Source organism: Eulemur rufifrons, chromosome 1 (assembly GCF_041146395.1).
Source record: "Eulemur rufifrons isolate Redbay chromosome 1, OSU_ERuf_1, whole genome shotgun sequence".
NCBI lineage: Eukaryota > Metazoa > Chordata > Mammalia > Primates > Lemuridae > Eulemur > Eulemur rufifrons.
Window position 1 is genome coordinate 59795604 of NC_090983.1, and position 17660 is coordinate 59813263.

A 17660-nucleotide genomic window follows, 5' to 3' on the forward strand; every position below is an offset into this window, starting at 1 on the left:
CATCTGGAACCAGAATTTAAATCCCTGGAGTTGTACTAATTTATTGTCACAAACTCAGAGACGAGAAATGGAAAGAACCACTGTCCTCCTATTTTACTAAATGTTACTTTCATGTGCAGTTACAAAGTTCTGCTTGTCACTGCTTTAGAAAATTGCTTCAGCTGGAATTTTACTAACAACTAACATTCCTGCAATGTGTGCTTTTTCGCCTGGAGGGACAAGCATGATGATAAAGATGGATCTTATCTTGACATTTTCCCTCCTCAATCTACATTTAAACAAGATCCCCAGGTGATTCATAGTCACTTTAAGGTTTGAGAAACTATAGATAACAGGAAGCACAGCTTTTTTATTAGGTTATTGAGTATGCAATGTCCGATTTCCTTAAGTATTAACTTTGACAGTTGATATCTCTGACATTTCACTTGGACATTTCTTGTTTTATTTTTTATTGTGAAGGTACATCCTCATTCAGATGCAAGGCTTGGCTTTCAATTATCTTTAAAATTTTTGTAGTGCAATTTTTGTGAAACCATGGATAAGTCTAAAACTCCTGTTATTTTCAAATATGAGTTCCGTAGTGGAACCAATGCAGTGCAGACAGCTTGAAATATCAGCAAAGTGTTTGGGAAGGATGTGGCTAATGAATGCACAGTACATCAAAGGTTTGAGAAGTTCTATTCTGGTGATTTTAATCTTGAAAGTGAGCCACATGGACAACCAGAGACCAAGATGGATAATGATGAGCTGAAAGCTGTAGTGGAAGGCAATCCATCTCAACCTACATGTGAATTAGCAACAAGGTTTGATGTTACTATTCCAACAATATTGGACCATTTGAAACAAATGGGCAAGGTAAAGAAGCTGGATAGATGAGTTCCACATGAATTAAACAAGCATCAGAGGAGAAATCGTCCCGAAGTTTGCCTTTCTTTGCTGTCAGGACATAAAGATGAACCATTTCTACACTGCATTGTTACATGTGATGAAAAATGGATTCTTTTTGACAATTTCAAGCATTTGGCACAATGTTTGGATAAAGATGAAGTGCTGAAACACGGTCCAAAACTGAATATTCATTAAAAATCTAATGACATCTGTTTGGTGGTCCAGCGCTGGTATTATCCACTAGAGCTTCATGAAACATGGTCAGTTGATTACAGCAGATGTCTACTGCAACCAATTGGATGAAAAGATGAGGATGCTTGTGATTAAGCAGCTGAGATTGGTCCATAGAGACAGGCCAATCCTCTTATAAGACAACTCTTGACCACATGTTGCACAAACAATGCTGCTCAAGCTACAGAGGCTGGACTTGGAAACTCTCTGTCATCCACCATATTCACCAGAACTTGTACCAACTGACTACCACTTCTAGTAGACGAATTAAATCAGACTCTCCAGAGGTAGAGTCTAAGGCACTTTTTTAAAAAAGAGCTTTCAACTAAGGTATATCCAGAATTGAGGACACCTGATGAAGATGCTTAATGTTGAGTGCCATTTGTCATGCATGAAACCTAATATTCCATATTAACAGCAAATGATAGAAAATTCATAATGAAAATTCCTGGGGGATCTATGTGGGCATCTTCGGGTGATCAGGAATTGATAAGGGAAGACTAGTCTCTTTAGAAATAGGCTAAAAAGAGCAAAGTATCATCTTCTTACTTCTAGACTCTGCCTCTGGAAGGATCTGAACCTCTTAATCTTACATTGTCAAGATTTACAATCTTATCCTCAGTCTTTATTTCTAAAAGCATGCTTTGAAAACAGTTAAAAAAAACTTGTTTATAAAACATTACCCAAAATGAGATGAGGATAATTGTAGTTTTTATGATTTTTCTACTTAGTTTTTTTCCCTTATTGTCTTACATTTAGAATATCGGTTCTTGACCCTTAAACACTTTATTTCAGATTACTTCAGTTAAAAGCTCAGAATTTTACATCAAGTTTGAACACAATTAGGGAAATGCTGTCCTTAAACTGACTGTAGTTGGCCAAGCCACTTAATCTATTTGACTCTGTGTCTGTCAGTAAAATTGTGAAAGCATAATACTTCACAAAATTGCTGGGAGAATTTATGTATTAAGTGTTGAAGTACCAGGGACCTACTCAACATTGAACAAAATGTAACTGTTGTTTTTGTTGTTGTTTCTAATGAAATCTTGGTTCTCTTTCTTCCCTTTTTGAGTCATAAATCTTTATTGGGTGCCCATTATGTTACCAGCAAGTGCCAGACAACCATGACTAAGAGAGAGATTATCCATGTCTTTTGTGCGCTTTCCTTGACTCCCTCATTAGAAGCATCCTAAACTACGCTCTACTGAGTGACTCCTTAGATAGATCCACATACACACATAATGAAAGAATTATTGCCTTATTGATGATGAATTCCTCTAATTTATGATTTATTCCTAAAATAGAAGTCCCTCTAGCTGCCTCATTAATTCTATCCTTCTTTCAAATTCCTTACCCTACCCACAAATATGATTTCTGGCATAAAATATTTTGGGAAAACCATCAGCACTGTAGAAGGATTTAGTTCTGTCATCAGCTCCTACTCTATGCTTTGTCTGGATTCTTTCTTGTTCCATGTTCTGCTAAAGTATCTCAAGGAGACCAGCTCAATCCTTCTCAAATTCCTAAGCTAGCCTACCTCTAGCTATGAAAAATCTAGTATCACTAGATAGCACTGGGAAGGGGACTTTGGGTAGTTTTCTTGGGGATATAAAGGAGGGTGAACATAGATTGATTAATATCTATCTTTTGTCAAGCTAAAATTAGAAAAAGGGAATTGGATGGAAACCACTGTCTTGTGAGACTCCAATATTTTGTTCGCTCTTACCTTCCTGGAACCTCTTAGATCATGTTGCTACCCTCTTCATCTGAAAGTGCTCTGAATCCTAAGCCTTAGGATCTTAGGTCCATGGCTACAACTATTCTGTTGGACTTCTGCCACTGTTCATTTCTGATTTTGCACTAAACCCATTAGACCACATCTATTGAAATTTACTTTTAAAGATCAACTAACTGTCAAACATTTCTCAAGGATGTGATGCAGATTGTAAAATTACCTCCACTTGACATGAATAATTTATCTGTAATTCTGTTTGTCTTGTTTTCTTATCCCCTTTCCCCCATAAGATCAGAAAGACTGGTCTTTCTTTCCAGTCTCTCCTGTTTCTTCCTACTCTTAAATGTAGGTATTTTTCTGTCCTCTTTACATTTTCTCTAGGTGGACTCTTCTATACTCCAAGATTGACTCTCAAATTTTCATCTCTAGCACAGAGATTTTTCCTGATTTCCGGTCCCATATATCTTTTTGCTCATTCAAACTCACTTTGGAAGTTCCACCAGCATCTCAAATTTATTATGTCCAAAATTGAGCAAATAATCTCCCTTATTTTTACCCTGAATCTATCCTCCTTCCTGTATCTTGACTTTGCTAATGTCAGCACTTAAGCCATCCATCTTCCATTCTTCCCTTTCTCTCACCAAGTCCTATCATTTGTCTCCATTTCCTGGACTCTATTGAATCAGCCTCTCCATCCATCTGGCTCCACTCATCCCTTTGGGTATCTATCACCTGTACTAGGGCTGAAGACACCTGTGATTTTTCTAAAACATATATTTGATTATGATCCTTTCTTAATAACATGATCTTGCCATTCCATCCATTTAGGGCAAAATTGGTAAATTTCAAATTCACTGGAAGATGTACGAGGCTTTTTGTGAACTGATCTTTAATTGACCTCCTAGCCTCATCAATTGTCATTCTCTCCCTGTGCCTTCCAGTTCTGCTGTACTCAAGGACTGACCATGTCTTGTCTTTTATGCCTTTGCATCTGCCATTCCTTCTCTCTTTTCCCTTTCGTCTACCTTCCTAAAATTTGCTTATCTTTTAAGATTCTGCTCAACAGTCATCTCTGGGAAATTTTCCCTAACATTTCTCCTTACTCTCCATGTTGCTTTCCTCTTCTCCCGTCATAGCACATATCAGACTACTTTGTGGTTGTCTGTGGACTTGTTATATTTCAACTCTGCTTCTTGAAGGTAAGGGTATCTTAAATTTTGTAGACACAGCTAGCACAACATTTGACACATAATAAATTACGCCACTATAATTATGTGGTTCTGTAAGTCTTTATATTGAATCTTCAAACAAAAACTTAAGAGGTCATTTTATTCTTTATGTGAAGTTCTTAAAGCACCAAATCTCAGAAATATTGGAATCTCACTTTATGGGTGATATATATCATAACTGAAGTATCTTTTGGAGCCAAAGTGTCTATTCCACACTGAAAAGAATATAACACACTCCAATTAGAAGTAGTATATTGACTAAATTCTGCCTATTTTGTTTATTCAGCTTAAAATTTCCTGCCAAAAGCCAGAGAATCCATCTTTAACTTGATTTTCTTATTTTAAATTTAGTGAGAACTTTGGAAGAGAAGCTGAATAAAGTGTCAAAGTTAATTTTTACTGCTATAAATGACATTTTCTTTAAAATATGTTTAGGCTTTAGGAAGAACAGGCATTTTTCCTCCCCTTTGCCCCTGGAAATTACTTGACTGACTGTAATGGCACATGGTGTGTAGTCATGTACTGTAACGTCTTATTTCTCTTGTCCTTTCTTTTGCTCCTATTGGCCCATATTAGGGTTTAGTAAACTTGCTGCCCTGTATTTAGGGTCAATTGCAAGCAGCATTTCATCAGACCAAATTCTGCTTTTTTAACTCAATGATCTCTGTAGATTCCCTAAGAGATAGTTCCAGTAAAGCCAATGTATTTTCTTTTTACTATTAGATTTTTGTATTTGTGTGAGATATTGAAAATAGTGGTTCTATAACAACAAATTAAATGCCCTTGATTTTCTTGTCTTTATGGGTTCCTTCAGGAGTCACAAATACTATCAAGTAAGCAAATCTGGGAGCATGCTAGTTTACTTTTGATGAAGCCGCTTTGTTAACTTAATTGGTTTCCCTGGAGTAGTGGTTCATAGTTTGAGGGCAAACTGCATAAAATGAAGGCCTCTATTTTAGATAGATGGCTGACAGTACTCGTCAGTATATTCTGACTTTCTTACAGATCTCCTTTTTTCAATTCATCTTATGAAGTCCTTTGATTCCTTGGTAATCAAGTTGATACTCTCTTTTTTTAATTCAAAAATTTTATGCATATCACATAGTAGATATTAGAGTTAATAAAGAATGTATTTTTTACTAGAGAGAAATCCCTAGTATTTTGCAGCCCCAGTAGATTGTAGTTAATTGTAGCAATTGTTTTCTTCCAAAAGCATAGTTTTCTTGAGGACAAGATATCTTTGTGTTTTTGTTGACCATATGAGTACATTGTTTGTAGCTTATGTTAAGTTGTTGATTGAATGAGTGAAGTGAACCATGCCTGCAGGATTGAATACTTACTAATACCATCTATCATTTCTGTTTATAGGTATTACCATTTAAAGAAACCTACTTGCCAGCAAATCTATGATAAAAAATACAAGTAACAGAGGAAATCATAACTGCTATTTGTCAAGTGACAAGGTTTTAATGTCAGAATGGCTCACCTAAAGCGACTAGTGAAATTACATGTTAAAAGACATTACCATAAAAAGTTCTGGAAGCTTGGTGCAGTAGTTTTTTTCTTTATAATAGTTTTAATTTTAATGCAAAGAGAAGTAAGTGTTCAATATTCCAAAGAGGAATCAAGGATGGAAAGACACATGAAAAACAAAAATAAGATGCTTGATTTAATGCTAGAAGCTGTAAACAATATTAAAGATGCAATGCCAAAAATGCAAATAGGAGCACCTGTCAGGGAAAACATTGATGCTGGTGAGAGACCCTGTTTGCAAGGATATTATACAGCAGCTGAACTGAAACCCGTTCTTGACCGCCCACCTCAGGATTCTAACGCACCTGGTGCTTCTGGTAAAGCATTCAAGACAACCAATTTAAGTACTGAAGAGCAAAAGGAAAAAGAACGTGGGGAAGCAAAACACTGTTTTAATGCTTTTGCAAGTGACAGAATTTCTTTACACCGAGATCTTGGACCAGACACTCGACCTCCTGAGTATGTTGAAGAATATTCATTGTTTACTATTTATCATCAGGTTTGCAGGGGAGAGACATTAAGGAAGTTGTTTGTTCTTTAGTTACTCTGAGGCAGAAAATCAGCAAATACTGGTTATTTAATCTATTTTATTTTTTCCTTATCATTACTGAGGTTAGATATCCCTATTTGTGTTTGGTGAGGCAGTACAGATGTGAAAACTTGTTAGTTTGGAAATTAAAAAACTAAATTCTAGATCTGATCTCTATCCACAAAAAAAATCCTTTATTCCTAAGTGCTCTAGTTTTCTCATCTATTTAGGAGGAAATATTGGATGGTTTTTATGGGAAATACAGGAGGTGGAGGAGTTGCTTTCACTTTTCTGTGTATTGCTATAGAATAGAAATGTTTAAAAATGTGCCAAGATTTTGGAGCTATTAGATAATATTTTATGGATTTATAAAGTAAGTCACAGACTTTGTGACTACTTTGAGTGCACAATTATATTTCAGGACGCCCTATGTTCTGTAAGTATTCTTTTAAGGGAGAATATTATTACAATTACTATTTCAATTGTGATTGTTTCTCTAGCATTTTGTTGATTAAGTTCTTATATCTATAAAGTTATCTCCCTTTCACTACTGAGAGGCCAACATTCCTTTTTATTGAGTCACCTTATTACATGTTTGAAGTATACATTTTTGACTAATATTTCCCTCCCGGGTTCTACTATGCTGTCTCTTTGTCCTTAGTTAACCACTTTTTTTTTTTTTTTAAATCTGTGAAGTAAAGTTCAAATGCTGTATTTGAACTGATATGGCTAAAATGAATTCCACTATCTTCAAGCTGTCAGTAGGTTTTTGAGAGGTAAGATAGGCAAACTGTAAGCAAAAAATGTCTATGTATTTTGCTTTCTGGTTATTACAGAATTATATTTGGTAGGGAACCTGAAGAAAGGAACTTTTGTAGACTTTGGTCTGTTGTTTCATTCAGGTTTCTCTAAATTTAGGGATTATGAATATCTGATCCAACTGTATGAGTCCCTCAATGTTTGAAATTATATAGGTTAGATTTCTGTCATGCTATTTTAATCTGTGTGATCCAAGTTTAAGTTGCTCATCATTTTTAAGTGAATGTGTAAAGAAACGAATCTCTGTGAAAGATTCTGTTAGAATGCAGTAATGCACTTTACTGATTTTGGGAGAGGTCTTCACTGAAAAGCAATCAATGTCAAAAATCAACATGCACAATTTTTATTTTTTTGACATGACAATCAATGTCAGCTCAAGATGAACCTTTTTTCCAACACAGCATTAAGAAGCTGCAATAATTTTCATTAATGTTAATTGTTAAATGAAAAATATTTAAGCACATTAAGAACATTTTTTGGTTAGGGTCAAAGATTTAATGATTTCTTACTTTGGTTAGGGTTTGGTAGAGGTGGTGAATATTTAATTGTTTTTTACTTGAATGTAACCTGTATCAGCAAGGAACACTTTTTCTGAAGAATTGCCAATCTTCTCCATGCTCATTAGAAATATAGATCTAGTTTCCCTCAAAGTAACATTATCATGTTACTGATAATTTAAGCATGTTTCTATATACCAAATTTTTCAAATGGTTTGGTTGGAAATATACAGTCACTTTGGCAAGTTATTTTAACTGCACCATCTTAAATGACATGTGAAATAATTTTCAAAGCATAAATTTAACATGTTAATTGTTTCAAAATGAAGTTTATGAAATCATGCTGTGAAATTTCATCACTTGCATTAATAATATAGCATGGCACTTTTACTTCGTATTAGTAGTTATCAGTTAAGCAAATAAATCCTGGCTTAAACTGAGGGAAAGCCTTGCAAGATTAAAGTGATAATATTTTATTAATGTGACTTTTTGTCCAGTTTTATACTTTAAATCTTCAAAACCTTTTTATAATTCTTAATTAATATTATATTAATTAACCACAGAGGAAATAAAGGTAGGAAAAGGATATTTTAATCCCAAAATTTCACTTTCGCCAAAAAATGCTTGTAAGACAACAAATCATGAAGTGGTTCTTCCTTTTTTTTCCGTCTTAAACATAAATACTATATTATGGAGTTTTTTTTATAATTTTTACTTATAGTTTATGTTGGCTTATAAACATTTATATGTTAAAAATACAAGCTTTTATTTAGTCATTTATTTCTATGTAATTATGGTTAAAGTGTATATATGAATAGTTTGTGTTTGAGATTTATTTTTAATCGGTAGTTTATTCAAAATTCAATTTAAATTAAATAATTTTATTTCATCTACCAATGAGGAAGAGTAATCCACATGTGATTATTTGCTTCTGACCATGCATTTGTATTGCACTTTTGAAATCATGAAGGCACTAGAGAACAAAATCACTTTCACTTAGAACAACTTTCTCTTTTTTCTACTCTGTTGTTGACACCTTCTCTTAATATTTTACCCCCAATCTAATTCCTTTTTTTTATCACTGGAAATTTTCCACACTGAAGAATTGCTCTTAGATAGTGTCTCAAAGACATTCCTGTTGAGGTATGGTAATGGAAGCAGTTAATGAGAGAATTAGTGGATCTTTTTTAGGGTGGCTTTCCCAGGTTTCTAGTATCACACTGGGGGCTACGATCTCCCCATTGGCCCTGGCAGAGCAACTAAAATATATGGGGCTCTTATTTCCAGGAGTGAATGATTTACTTCCTTATCTTTGGGTTTGAGCAGCACTGTTTGATTGTTCACACACTGCATTTATAATGCCTTTTGACCATGTGGGAGGATTTTGTAGTCTGTTGTCCAAAATTGGACAGCCGTTTATGGTTTTTAAGTGACCTTAAAGATACAGTTGCTTTATTTATCTTTTCCATAAATGACAAGTGGTTTATTTTATGTCCCAGAAAAACAATATTTGAAGTCCTCTCTTATATGTTATTTCATTTGACCCTCAGCTCAGCAGGCTGGGAACTGTGGTCCTCTCCAAATCTCCAGTCTCAAAAACTGGAGATTTTACAGACTCACCCACATTCCAGCAGCTTAGTATGAAGATTATTTTCATTGAGGAAGACATTGTTATAAAAATGAATTCAAAGCCAGGCGAGGTGGCTAATGCCTGTGATTCTAGCACTTTGGGAGGCCAAGGTGGGAGGATGGCTTGAGGCCAGGAGTTTGAGACTAGCCTGAGCAAGAGCAAGACCTCATTTCTACAAAAAAATAGAAAACTTAGCAGGGCATGGTGGTGTGCGCTTGTCTTCCCAGCTTCTCACTTGGGAGGCTAAGGCAAGAGAATCGCTTGAGCACAGTAGTTTGAGGTTGCAGTGCACTACGGTCATGTCACTGCACTCTAGCCGGGGCTACAGAATGGAACTATTTCAAAAAAAAAAAAAAAAAAAAATTCAAGATCAATTTATAACTAATGTTTTTAGCTGTTATGGATAGTTCACTAATCAGCCAAGAATACTTAGGGCCTCTATCTCTCTCTGTCTGCCCAATGTTTCAGATGGTAACAGAAGCACAGTACTTTTAACATGGTTTTAAGTATTTATTTAAATTTCTAAATATGTTCTTTTCAAAGGAAAAATTTAAAAGCGAGGTCTTATTAAAAGGTAGATCATATTTTTGGAAGAAAATCTTTAATATAGTTCATGGCAAATGGTGGTATTTGCTGAATGGTGAACATCATACTAATGTAGGTTCTATGGTAAAACTAATTTTTCCCTTTTGGCTCCATATAGAGATTAAGTTAATTGATTGAATAAACTTGGAAAATGTTAGGAAACATGTGTTTCATACTTAGGAAAGTATTTAATTTAAGATAATCTGTACAAAAATTAGCATCATTTAATAATGTTGCACAATTTTTAAAGTTGCAAGTAAGAAAAATGAATGATTTCTGCAACAAAGAAGAAAAATTTGGTTTTGCGCAATGACAAGGATTTGTCATTTTTACATGTTGTCTCATGTAGGTTACTTTCATTATCAAAAATGCTATTTGTATTTAAAATTATATTGTTGAGAAAGCTTACAATAACATCTAATCCTTGACGTGTTGTAATCCCTATGAGTAGACATGGTCTCTGGTGAATGATCTGCTTGTAAAAAAAATTGTTTTAATCTATTTATATTTATGTAGCATTAAAATTATCTTAGAAACTACTATTATTTTTTTTGGTGATAATGATTAACTTATAATTTTAGTAATGGTATAGCTGTGACATAATATAATTTATAATTGTTCTACTTCTTTCACTTCTTCTAGATGTATTGAACAAAAATTTAAGCGCTGCCCTCCCCTGCCTACCACCAGTGTCATAATAGTTTTTCATAATGAAGCGTGGTCCACGCTGCTTAGAACTGTCCACAGTGTGCTTTATTCTTCACCTGCAATACTGCTAAAGGAAATCATTTTGGTGGATGATGCTAGTGTAGATGGTAAGAAAGCACATGCAACTTAGATTGTTTCCCAAATAAATCCATATGGTGGTGTCTAAAGTCTATTTGGTTACATTTTGCTCTCTTATGCCATCTCAGAGCTTGAATGTAGTAGTTTGGATGTATGTATGATGAATTAAATTAGAATCCTAGTGTGTACATATTCAAATATTCTGGAGTACAGAGATGTATGAAACATTATTATCTTAACTACATAGTCTTCAGTGTGAGACTCTTATTATAAGGATAGTGGTTAAGAGCACAGACTTGAGCCTTTATTTGAATCCTGGCTCTTGTCCTAACCAGCTATGTAACTTGGGCGAGTTACTTTACTTCTCTGCCTCGGTTTCTTTATGGCTAAAATGGGAATAATATTGTATTTCATCAAATTTATGTAAGCTATGTCATTAGCTTTTAAACCACAAAAAAGATGAAAACCACAGCCAATTAAACTTAACATGACATTGATTATAAGAAGTATCCAATTATGTAGCTTAGTTAGAATAGATGAAATACAGAAATAGTACATAACTCTAGGGTTGTTTTGAAGATTAAATGAGTTAATATAAATAATATATCAACAAATAATATAAATGAGTAGTTAAAAATCACTTAAGAGTCACCACATTGTTTTATTTTGGCTCTTTTAAATATTCCAATATTATTTACAAAGTTAGCCAAATCCTTTACTACATTTCTTCCTTAAAATTAGAAGTCAGGTACTAAATTACATATTTTAAATTGGAATCACAAGGCTAATCTAACAAATGCTCTAATTTGTTAAATTTTCAAACATTACAAGTATTTTAAACACTAAACAGATACAGATTATTTCAATGATTATAAAATTTATTGCTGAATGAATTTAGGCTTGGAGTCAGATTCCTGAAGGTCAAATTTCATCTCTAATACTAATTAGTTGTTTCTTCATCTGTTAAATGGCAATAATCTTTTATTAAATCCAAAACACCATCTATTGTAAGATATATCATTACTTTACCTAAGAAAACCCCACGGCTTATTAGATAACATTCTATCAATTTTAAGATGTATCTGGATATCAGAAATGATAATAAGTGAATAAAACATGAAATTATTAACCTGATTTATTACACAATGATGGAATGCAGTCATATAATTCTAAACATTTCCATGGTTTTTAAAAATTTTTGTATATTTTATTTATTTTTACTTCAGCATATTTTAAAATTAAATGTCCTGAGGGAATTAGGATTATGTTCTCTCACATTAATATCTAGGTGGAATATGGTTGCTTATCACCAGAGATTTTGACCTAGATGTGAAATGTGTCCTCCAAATGAGGAAATTTTATAATTCAAGTCCCCTGGATTCAAGTAACACGTTACATGTCTTTGATTTGAGTCTCCAATCCCAGTTACTTCACAACTCGTTTATAATCAACTGTTTTATTTATTGCTTGATCTGTCCTGAATTTTTTCTTATTCTTTCTGTCTAGTTGGACTGCAGTCCATGGAGTTTTAAGTGACATCTGTTTTAGTTCTGTACACCTCTTATATATTTTTACCTAAAAAAAAAACCCAAAAAACCCAACAACTCTATCTTAGAAATCTTTCCCTCTTCTTTGGTTTCTGTATGATTTCTATTTTGAAATCATCTCAGAGGATTTTTATTTTGTTTGATTTTCCAAGTAGTGAGACAATAGGGGCATTGTCAGTTTGCTTCTAGTAAACCTGCAGTTCAAGGTACCATCTTTATTTAATTGGACAAACAAAATTATAGAATTAAAGGAAATCAGAATGAAAAGTGATAACCAGTTATATAATTCTTTGTTTCAACCATTTTAATGTTTAAAATTTCCTTCCTAATCATTGTCTAAGTAAACACAATGTTTTTTAATTATATTCATTTCAGAAATCCCATTTTAAAATCTGACATTTTTACTTAATATTGTTATTAGCCTGTTTCTTTGACCTTAAAACCATTTTAATGACAGCGACGAGATGCATTTTGCTTAAGCATTCATCTTTTTTTCACCTTGTCATTTGACTGTATGCTATACTGGAGTGAATGTCTTTGTATTTATGTCATTTTCCTTCTTTTGAATTATACCTTTAGATAAGTTAGGAGAAGTAATACTGCTTGGTTAAAGGATTTGAATATTTTTATAATTCTTCATAGCAATCAGCAATAGATTGGGAATTTTTTTTACCTAAAGTTATCTTTGCATACTCGTGTAATTTATCTTATTGAATCAGTCAAAGAGCTTTCCAGTGAGTACCCACTGTGAAAATGTGTCCCTCATTGCTGCGAAGGAATAACTAGTCCCTGATTCCAATTTGCTTAGGGAAAGGCAGCATGCGGTTAACCAGGTAACAATGAGATAGTTAAATCTCAGTGATAACAAAAGACAGCATTTTAAGAGCATAGACCATATGGTAGGCCCTGTCTTAAATGCTTTATTTGTACAGTAATCTCTCATTTAATGTTCCCAATAGCCTTCTGTGATGGCAAATCCTATTATTTCCATCTTACAAAGAAACTGAGGTACAGAAATGGTAACATAGTTTGCCCAAGGTCACACAGCTAAAAGTGATGGTGACATACATTGAACCCAGGATATCTGATTTTGCATGGCTTTGTGTTTTTAACCTCCCAAAACAGGGATGGAGGCTAAATTTAGGAGATAAAAATTTACAGAAGTTCAGAAGTTGGGGGCAAATCAAAAATTTCTTAACAAATTCAAACAGTGAGAGGGTTTGTTGAAGGAATCTGTAGTAACTTCATTTAAAAAAAATCAATCCCCATTAAGAACTTTGAAATTTTACAAGACTCTTAAAGCAGAAAATGTTAATGATTGTATTTTTAAGGCAAATTACAATCCTGCTTGTCTTTCAGAGAATTATTTCTGAGATACTTAGAAAGTGTTAAAAAAGTTAATCTGTTACTCTGAGACAACAATGTTTAGATATTTATTTTTCTACAAAGGTTGTTCCTGGACTCTCACCTCCCTTATGAATGTTTAAGCTCTAAATAAGCAACTCTCTTATCTGTATGACTGGGGAATTGAAAAAAATATACATCATCACAGATAAAGTCAAAGTTAACTGCCTTTGCTTCTAAATTCTGGCAGAAGCAAACATTTACCCTAGGACATTTACTGACTTTTTCAATTTTCCCAAATCTTTTTGGTGCCATGCTATGGGCCCAAGAAGGCCACTTGAAGAACTGCATTACATAGTCAGCAAGGAATCAAGAATTTAATAGTGAAAAAGCAGGCTTAAGAGGTTGTTTGACAATATGAACAATACTTTACTGATTTGATTAATAATTTTTTTCAACTACTATCTCAACTTTTGCTTATTGTGTGTCCCATCCAAATTGGATATTGAATATCTTAAATTACACACCCATTACTAAAATATGCCTGTTTTTAACCTTATTCTTGATTTACAGGCTCCTTTTTACTTTCATATTTTTACTGGAAAAAATTCGGTCAGGAGACTCCAAAGCTTTTGAAAATTTTCTGCTGACTCTTTGTAGAAATATTACCAAACTGGTGTAGCTCAGGACTTTCCTACAACTTTTTTCTTAACATTTTTGTCTTAAATTATTTTGATCACTGCCTAAATATCAGAGAATCCTTTTGATACTTGGCATTTTTCTTTAAGATTTCCAGATTTAAATGCCGATTTTTAAGAATTGAATACATTTTTGGCCAAATTCCATTTCTTTCAGTCCCACAATCAATCTTCTCAGACCTCCAAATAAGTCTTCTGAACTACTGGAGTCCACTCCATTTGAAATCTCTCACTTCCCCACAGATATATTATATTTATTGATGTGAAGTGTACAGGATAAGTATGTGTCATAATGTAATGTGTTAAAGTAGTTATAACTTGCATATTAAGCCTTTTTATCCCAGTAAAGAAGTGAAAGAGTGAAAATAAAAATAAAAATTTTCATCTTACTGGAAGAACGGGTACAACTAACTGTTAAGATTATGAATTTGGAAGGATCGTTGCTCTATGGTTTCATTAACGTTCATATATTGTATGTGAAAATACATTTAGAAAGAGTTAATCCTGATTTTTTTTTCCTTACAGAGTACTTACATGATAAACTAGAGGAATATATAAAACAATTTTCTATAGTAAAAATAGTCAGACAAAAGGAAAGAAAAGGTCTGATCACTGCTCGGTTGCTAGGAGCAACAGTAGCAACTGCTGAAACGCTCACATTTTTAGATGCTCACTGTAAGTATAACTGTATAGACATAGTTGTATCATTTTCCTTCCCCCTCCCTCTAATTTATAAGGTAAGGAAGTTTCTCTTTATTTTCTTTAACAGCATTTTCAACTGGTGATTATAACAATGACAGCCCAGGCAGGTAACAGCTTTGCATAGGAACTTCCTTTCACTTACACAAAGTCCTCCTTTGTGTTTAAGTCTCTTGAACTTTAATGTTTTCTAACAACCAGCTTCCCCTTAGGGTTATCCTTGCCTGGGATTTTTTTTTTTTCCCTCAGATATTCATCCTGTTAAAAAAAAAAAAAAAAAGGGTTTTTTTCCTTGTTATTCTTGATTTCTACACTTTAAAGTGAGTGAAAGTTTATTTGTTTAGGTATAGTCAACCTTGTCATTAAACTTTGTGCTAGTACTGAAACTTTTAATTTTTATTCTCCCAAATTTGCAGACTCCTTTTTATGCCAAGTTAGGGGTGCCTCCCCCCAACTTCTGATATCTTTTCCATGAGCATTGTCAATTTTTATTTGTTTTTTGTTGCTGTGGGGTTTTTTCTTCATATTTTAATTTTTTTCAGTATCAATGTTTTTAAAGTATTTAGAAAGTACTTTTAGAGTTAGTGTGTAATGTACATGCTAGGTATTACTAAAATGTCACTTGAGCTGTAAGTTTGAGGGTTTTATTCTTTATATGAGTGTCTAGTTTTGAATTGGCCAGCCTTCCGGTTATGTTTGACACAATGACTGGTTTTGAGCATATTCTAATTGTCATAGAAGGGCTTTTGGATTTGCTTGAGTTGTTAACATCTAGTTCTCTCTTAACCCCAGGCATTTAAAAAATGAAGAGAGGTTTAAAGGTAATCCAAGAGAGGTGTTTTACAAAGGAAAATACCACTCTCTAGTCTTCCTTCTCCTTGTCCAAAATTACAATAAAATAAGATCAGACTGAGCATTCTTCCCCTCCAGCTGAATGTGTCTGACGGTCCTCGTGACTGCCAAATTCCACTTAGTGGGGAGCCCAGAATAGGTATGCACATGCATCGTCTGAACCCACCATGTGTTAGGTGAGACAGCCTGGCCTGTGGCCAGGGCCCAGACCTGTCATGGGACTCCTTGGCCCTCACTTTTCATTAGGTCTGGAGCAGCCTTGAATGGTCCTTCTTTGCCAACTGCTAAAATCAGAATGTTCTGACTCCTTGACTTTTCTCCCAAGACCCAGTCAAAGAAATGAAGATTTCAATTACTGTACCTTACTCAGGGGGAGACAAGTTTAAACAAACACTTTTAGGGCTAGGTGATGTGGACCAGTAAAAAGTTATCTTTGATTCACAGCTCGTTTAAAAGAGAAATACATCCTCTAACTGTTAAATACACCAGCATTATTTTGCAGCTTTTCTAGGAGAAAAAACATCATCATCTATAGGGAAATTTTCCTAACCTTGCTGAATTTTGTTTTACCTTTTTCGTCCTACCCTCATCTCATCACAAGAAACATTTACGAAATCTCCCCTCTGGAGAGCTATTGTACAGCATGGTGACTACAGTTAATAATGGTGTGTCTACTTGAAAATTGCTAAGAGTAGATCTCAGATGTTCTCACCCCCCCCACACACACATGCACAAAGATAAACGTACAAGATGATGGATATATTAATTAGTTGTCATAATCATTTCACAATGTATACATAAAACTATGTTGCATACCATAAATATATAGAACTTTTATCTATTATACCTCAATAAAGCTGGAAAAAACAATCTCCCCTATATAAATGTTCAAAAAATAAATGATTTTGTTATTCTCATTTCTCTGTAAACTTCACCCAAACAACTAAAGGAAAAAGTTTTCAGTGTTTTTATTGAATTAATATTATGGTTTCTCTAGGTGAGTGTTTCTATGGTTGGTTAGAACCTTTGTTGGCCAGAATAGCTGAGAACTACACTGCTGTTGTGAGTCCAGATATTGCATCCATAGATATGAACACGTTTGAATTCAATAAACCTTCTCCCTATGGATTTAACCATAATCGTGGAAATTTTGACTGGAGTCTCTCATTCGGCTGGGAATCACTTCCTGATCATGAGAAGCGCAGAAGGAAAGATGAAACCTACCCAATTAAGTAAGATGATTTCTCTCAAAGTCTTATATTTACGCCATATACCATACATTGAGTATGTATGCACTTTTTGCTTTTATAGCAGTTGCCTCTGAGGTAATTCATATTAACAAAATGAAGAACACACATACATGTTCTACATAGAATAGAAAAGTCATTTATTTGTGCACTTACTTACACAAGATATTGCTGAGTAAGAAGTAGAATTAAGTGAGCTCTTATGTCTTTCTCCTAAATCATTACTTAAGAGTCTGAAAGCAGGGCTAGAAGAAGACATTTAATTTTGCTCCGCTGGGAGAGGACACAAAGTACTCACCCCCAAAAAACAAGTTGACTTTGAAGACAGCATTTTTAGTTTCTATCAATCTACACAAAAGCTTTGAAATTGTGATGTCTTTAATATGTGAATTTGATGCAATTCTTAAAATATGCTATTTTATCTTTAGTTTTTATAATAAAGTTTGACAATGGATTATTTTTCAGAACACCCACCTTTGCAGGAGGCCTTTTTTCCATATCAAAAAAATATTTTGAGTATATTGGAAGTTACGATGAAGAAATGGAAATCTGGGGAGGTGAAAATATAGAAATGTCTTTCAGAGTAAGTTCTTGGAGATTAAATATAGCACATATGTTAAACAATGAATTATATTGTGTTCTAATTGGCTGGTACAGATTATTACAGATGTGTGCAGCCTTTTTGTGCTTTCTAATATTTAATTGCTGGAAATTTTGGAATAAGAATATTTCCTTTTAAAATATAATTTAATATATTTATTCATTGTTGCCAATGTTACAAGGGGAATCAGTGTCCAGGCAATAACACCAA

The 17660-nt window shown here is 33.8% G+C and overlaps 1 protein-coding gene across 1 annotated transcript in view; it reads left to right on the plus strand.

Annotated features, from left to right (window-relative positions):
• GALNT3 (polypeptide N-acetylgalactosaminyltransferase 3) overlaps positions 1–17660 on the plus strand; it is a 44325-nt gene that overhangs the window by 15643 nt on the left and 11022 nt on the right. Inside the window, exons 2-6 of the mRNA XM_069471919.1 lie at positions 5452–6075; positions 10319–10491; positions 14577–14726; positions 16600–16834; positions 17315–17432. Coding sequence (XP_069328020.1) covers positions 5561–6075; positions 10319–10491; positions 14577–14726; positions 16600–16834; positions 17315–17432 — 1191 coding nt within the window. The 5' untranslated portion in view covers positions 5452–5560. The remainder of the gene's footprint in view (positions 1–5451; positions 6076–10318; positions 10492–14576; positions 14727–16599; positions 16835–17314; positions 17433–17660) is intronic.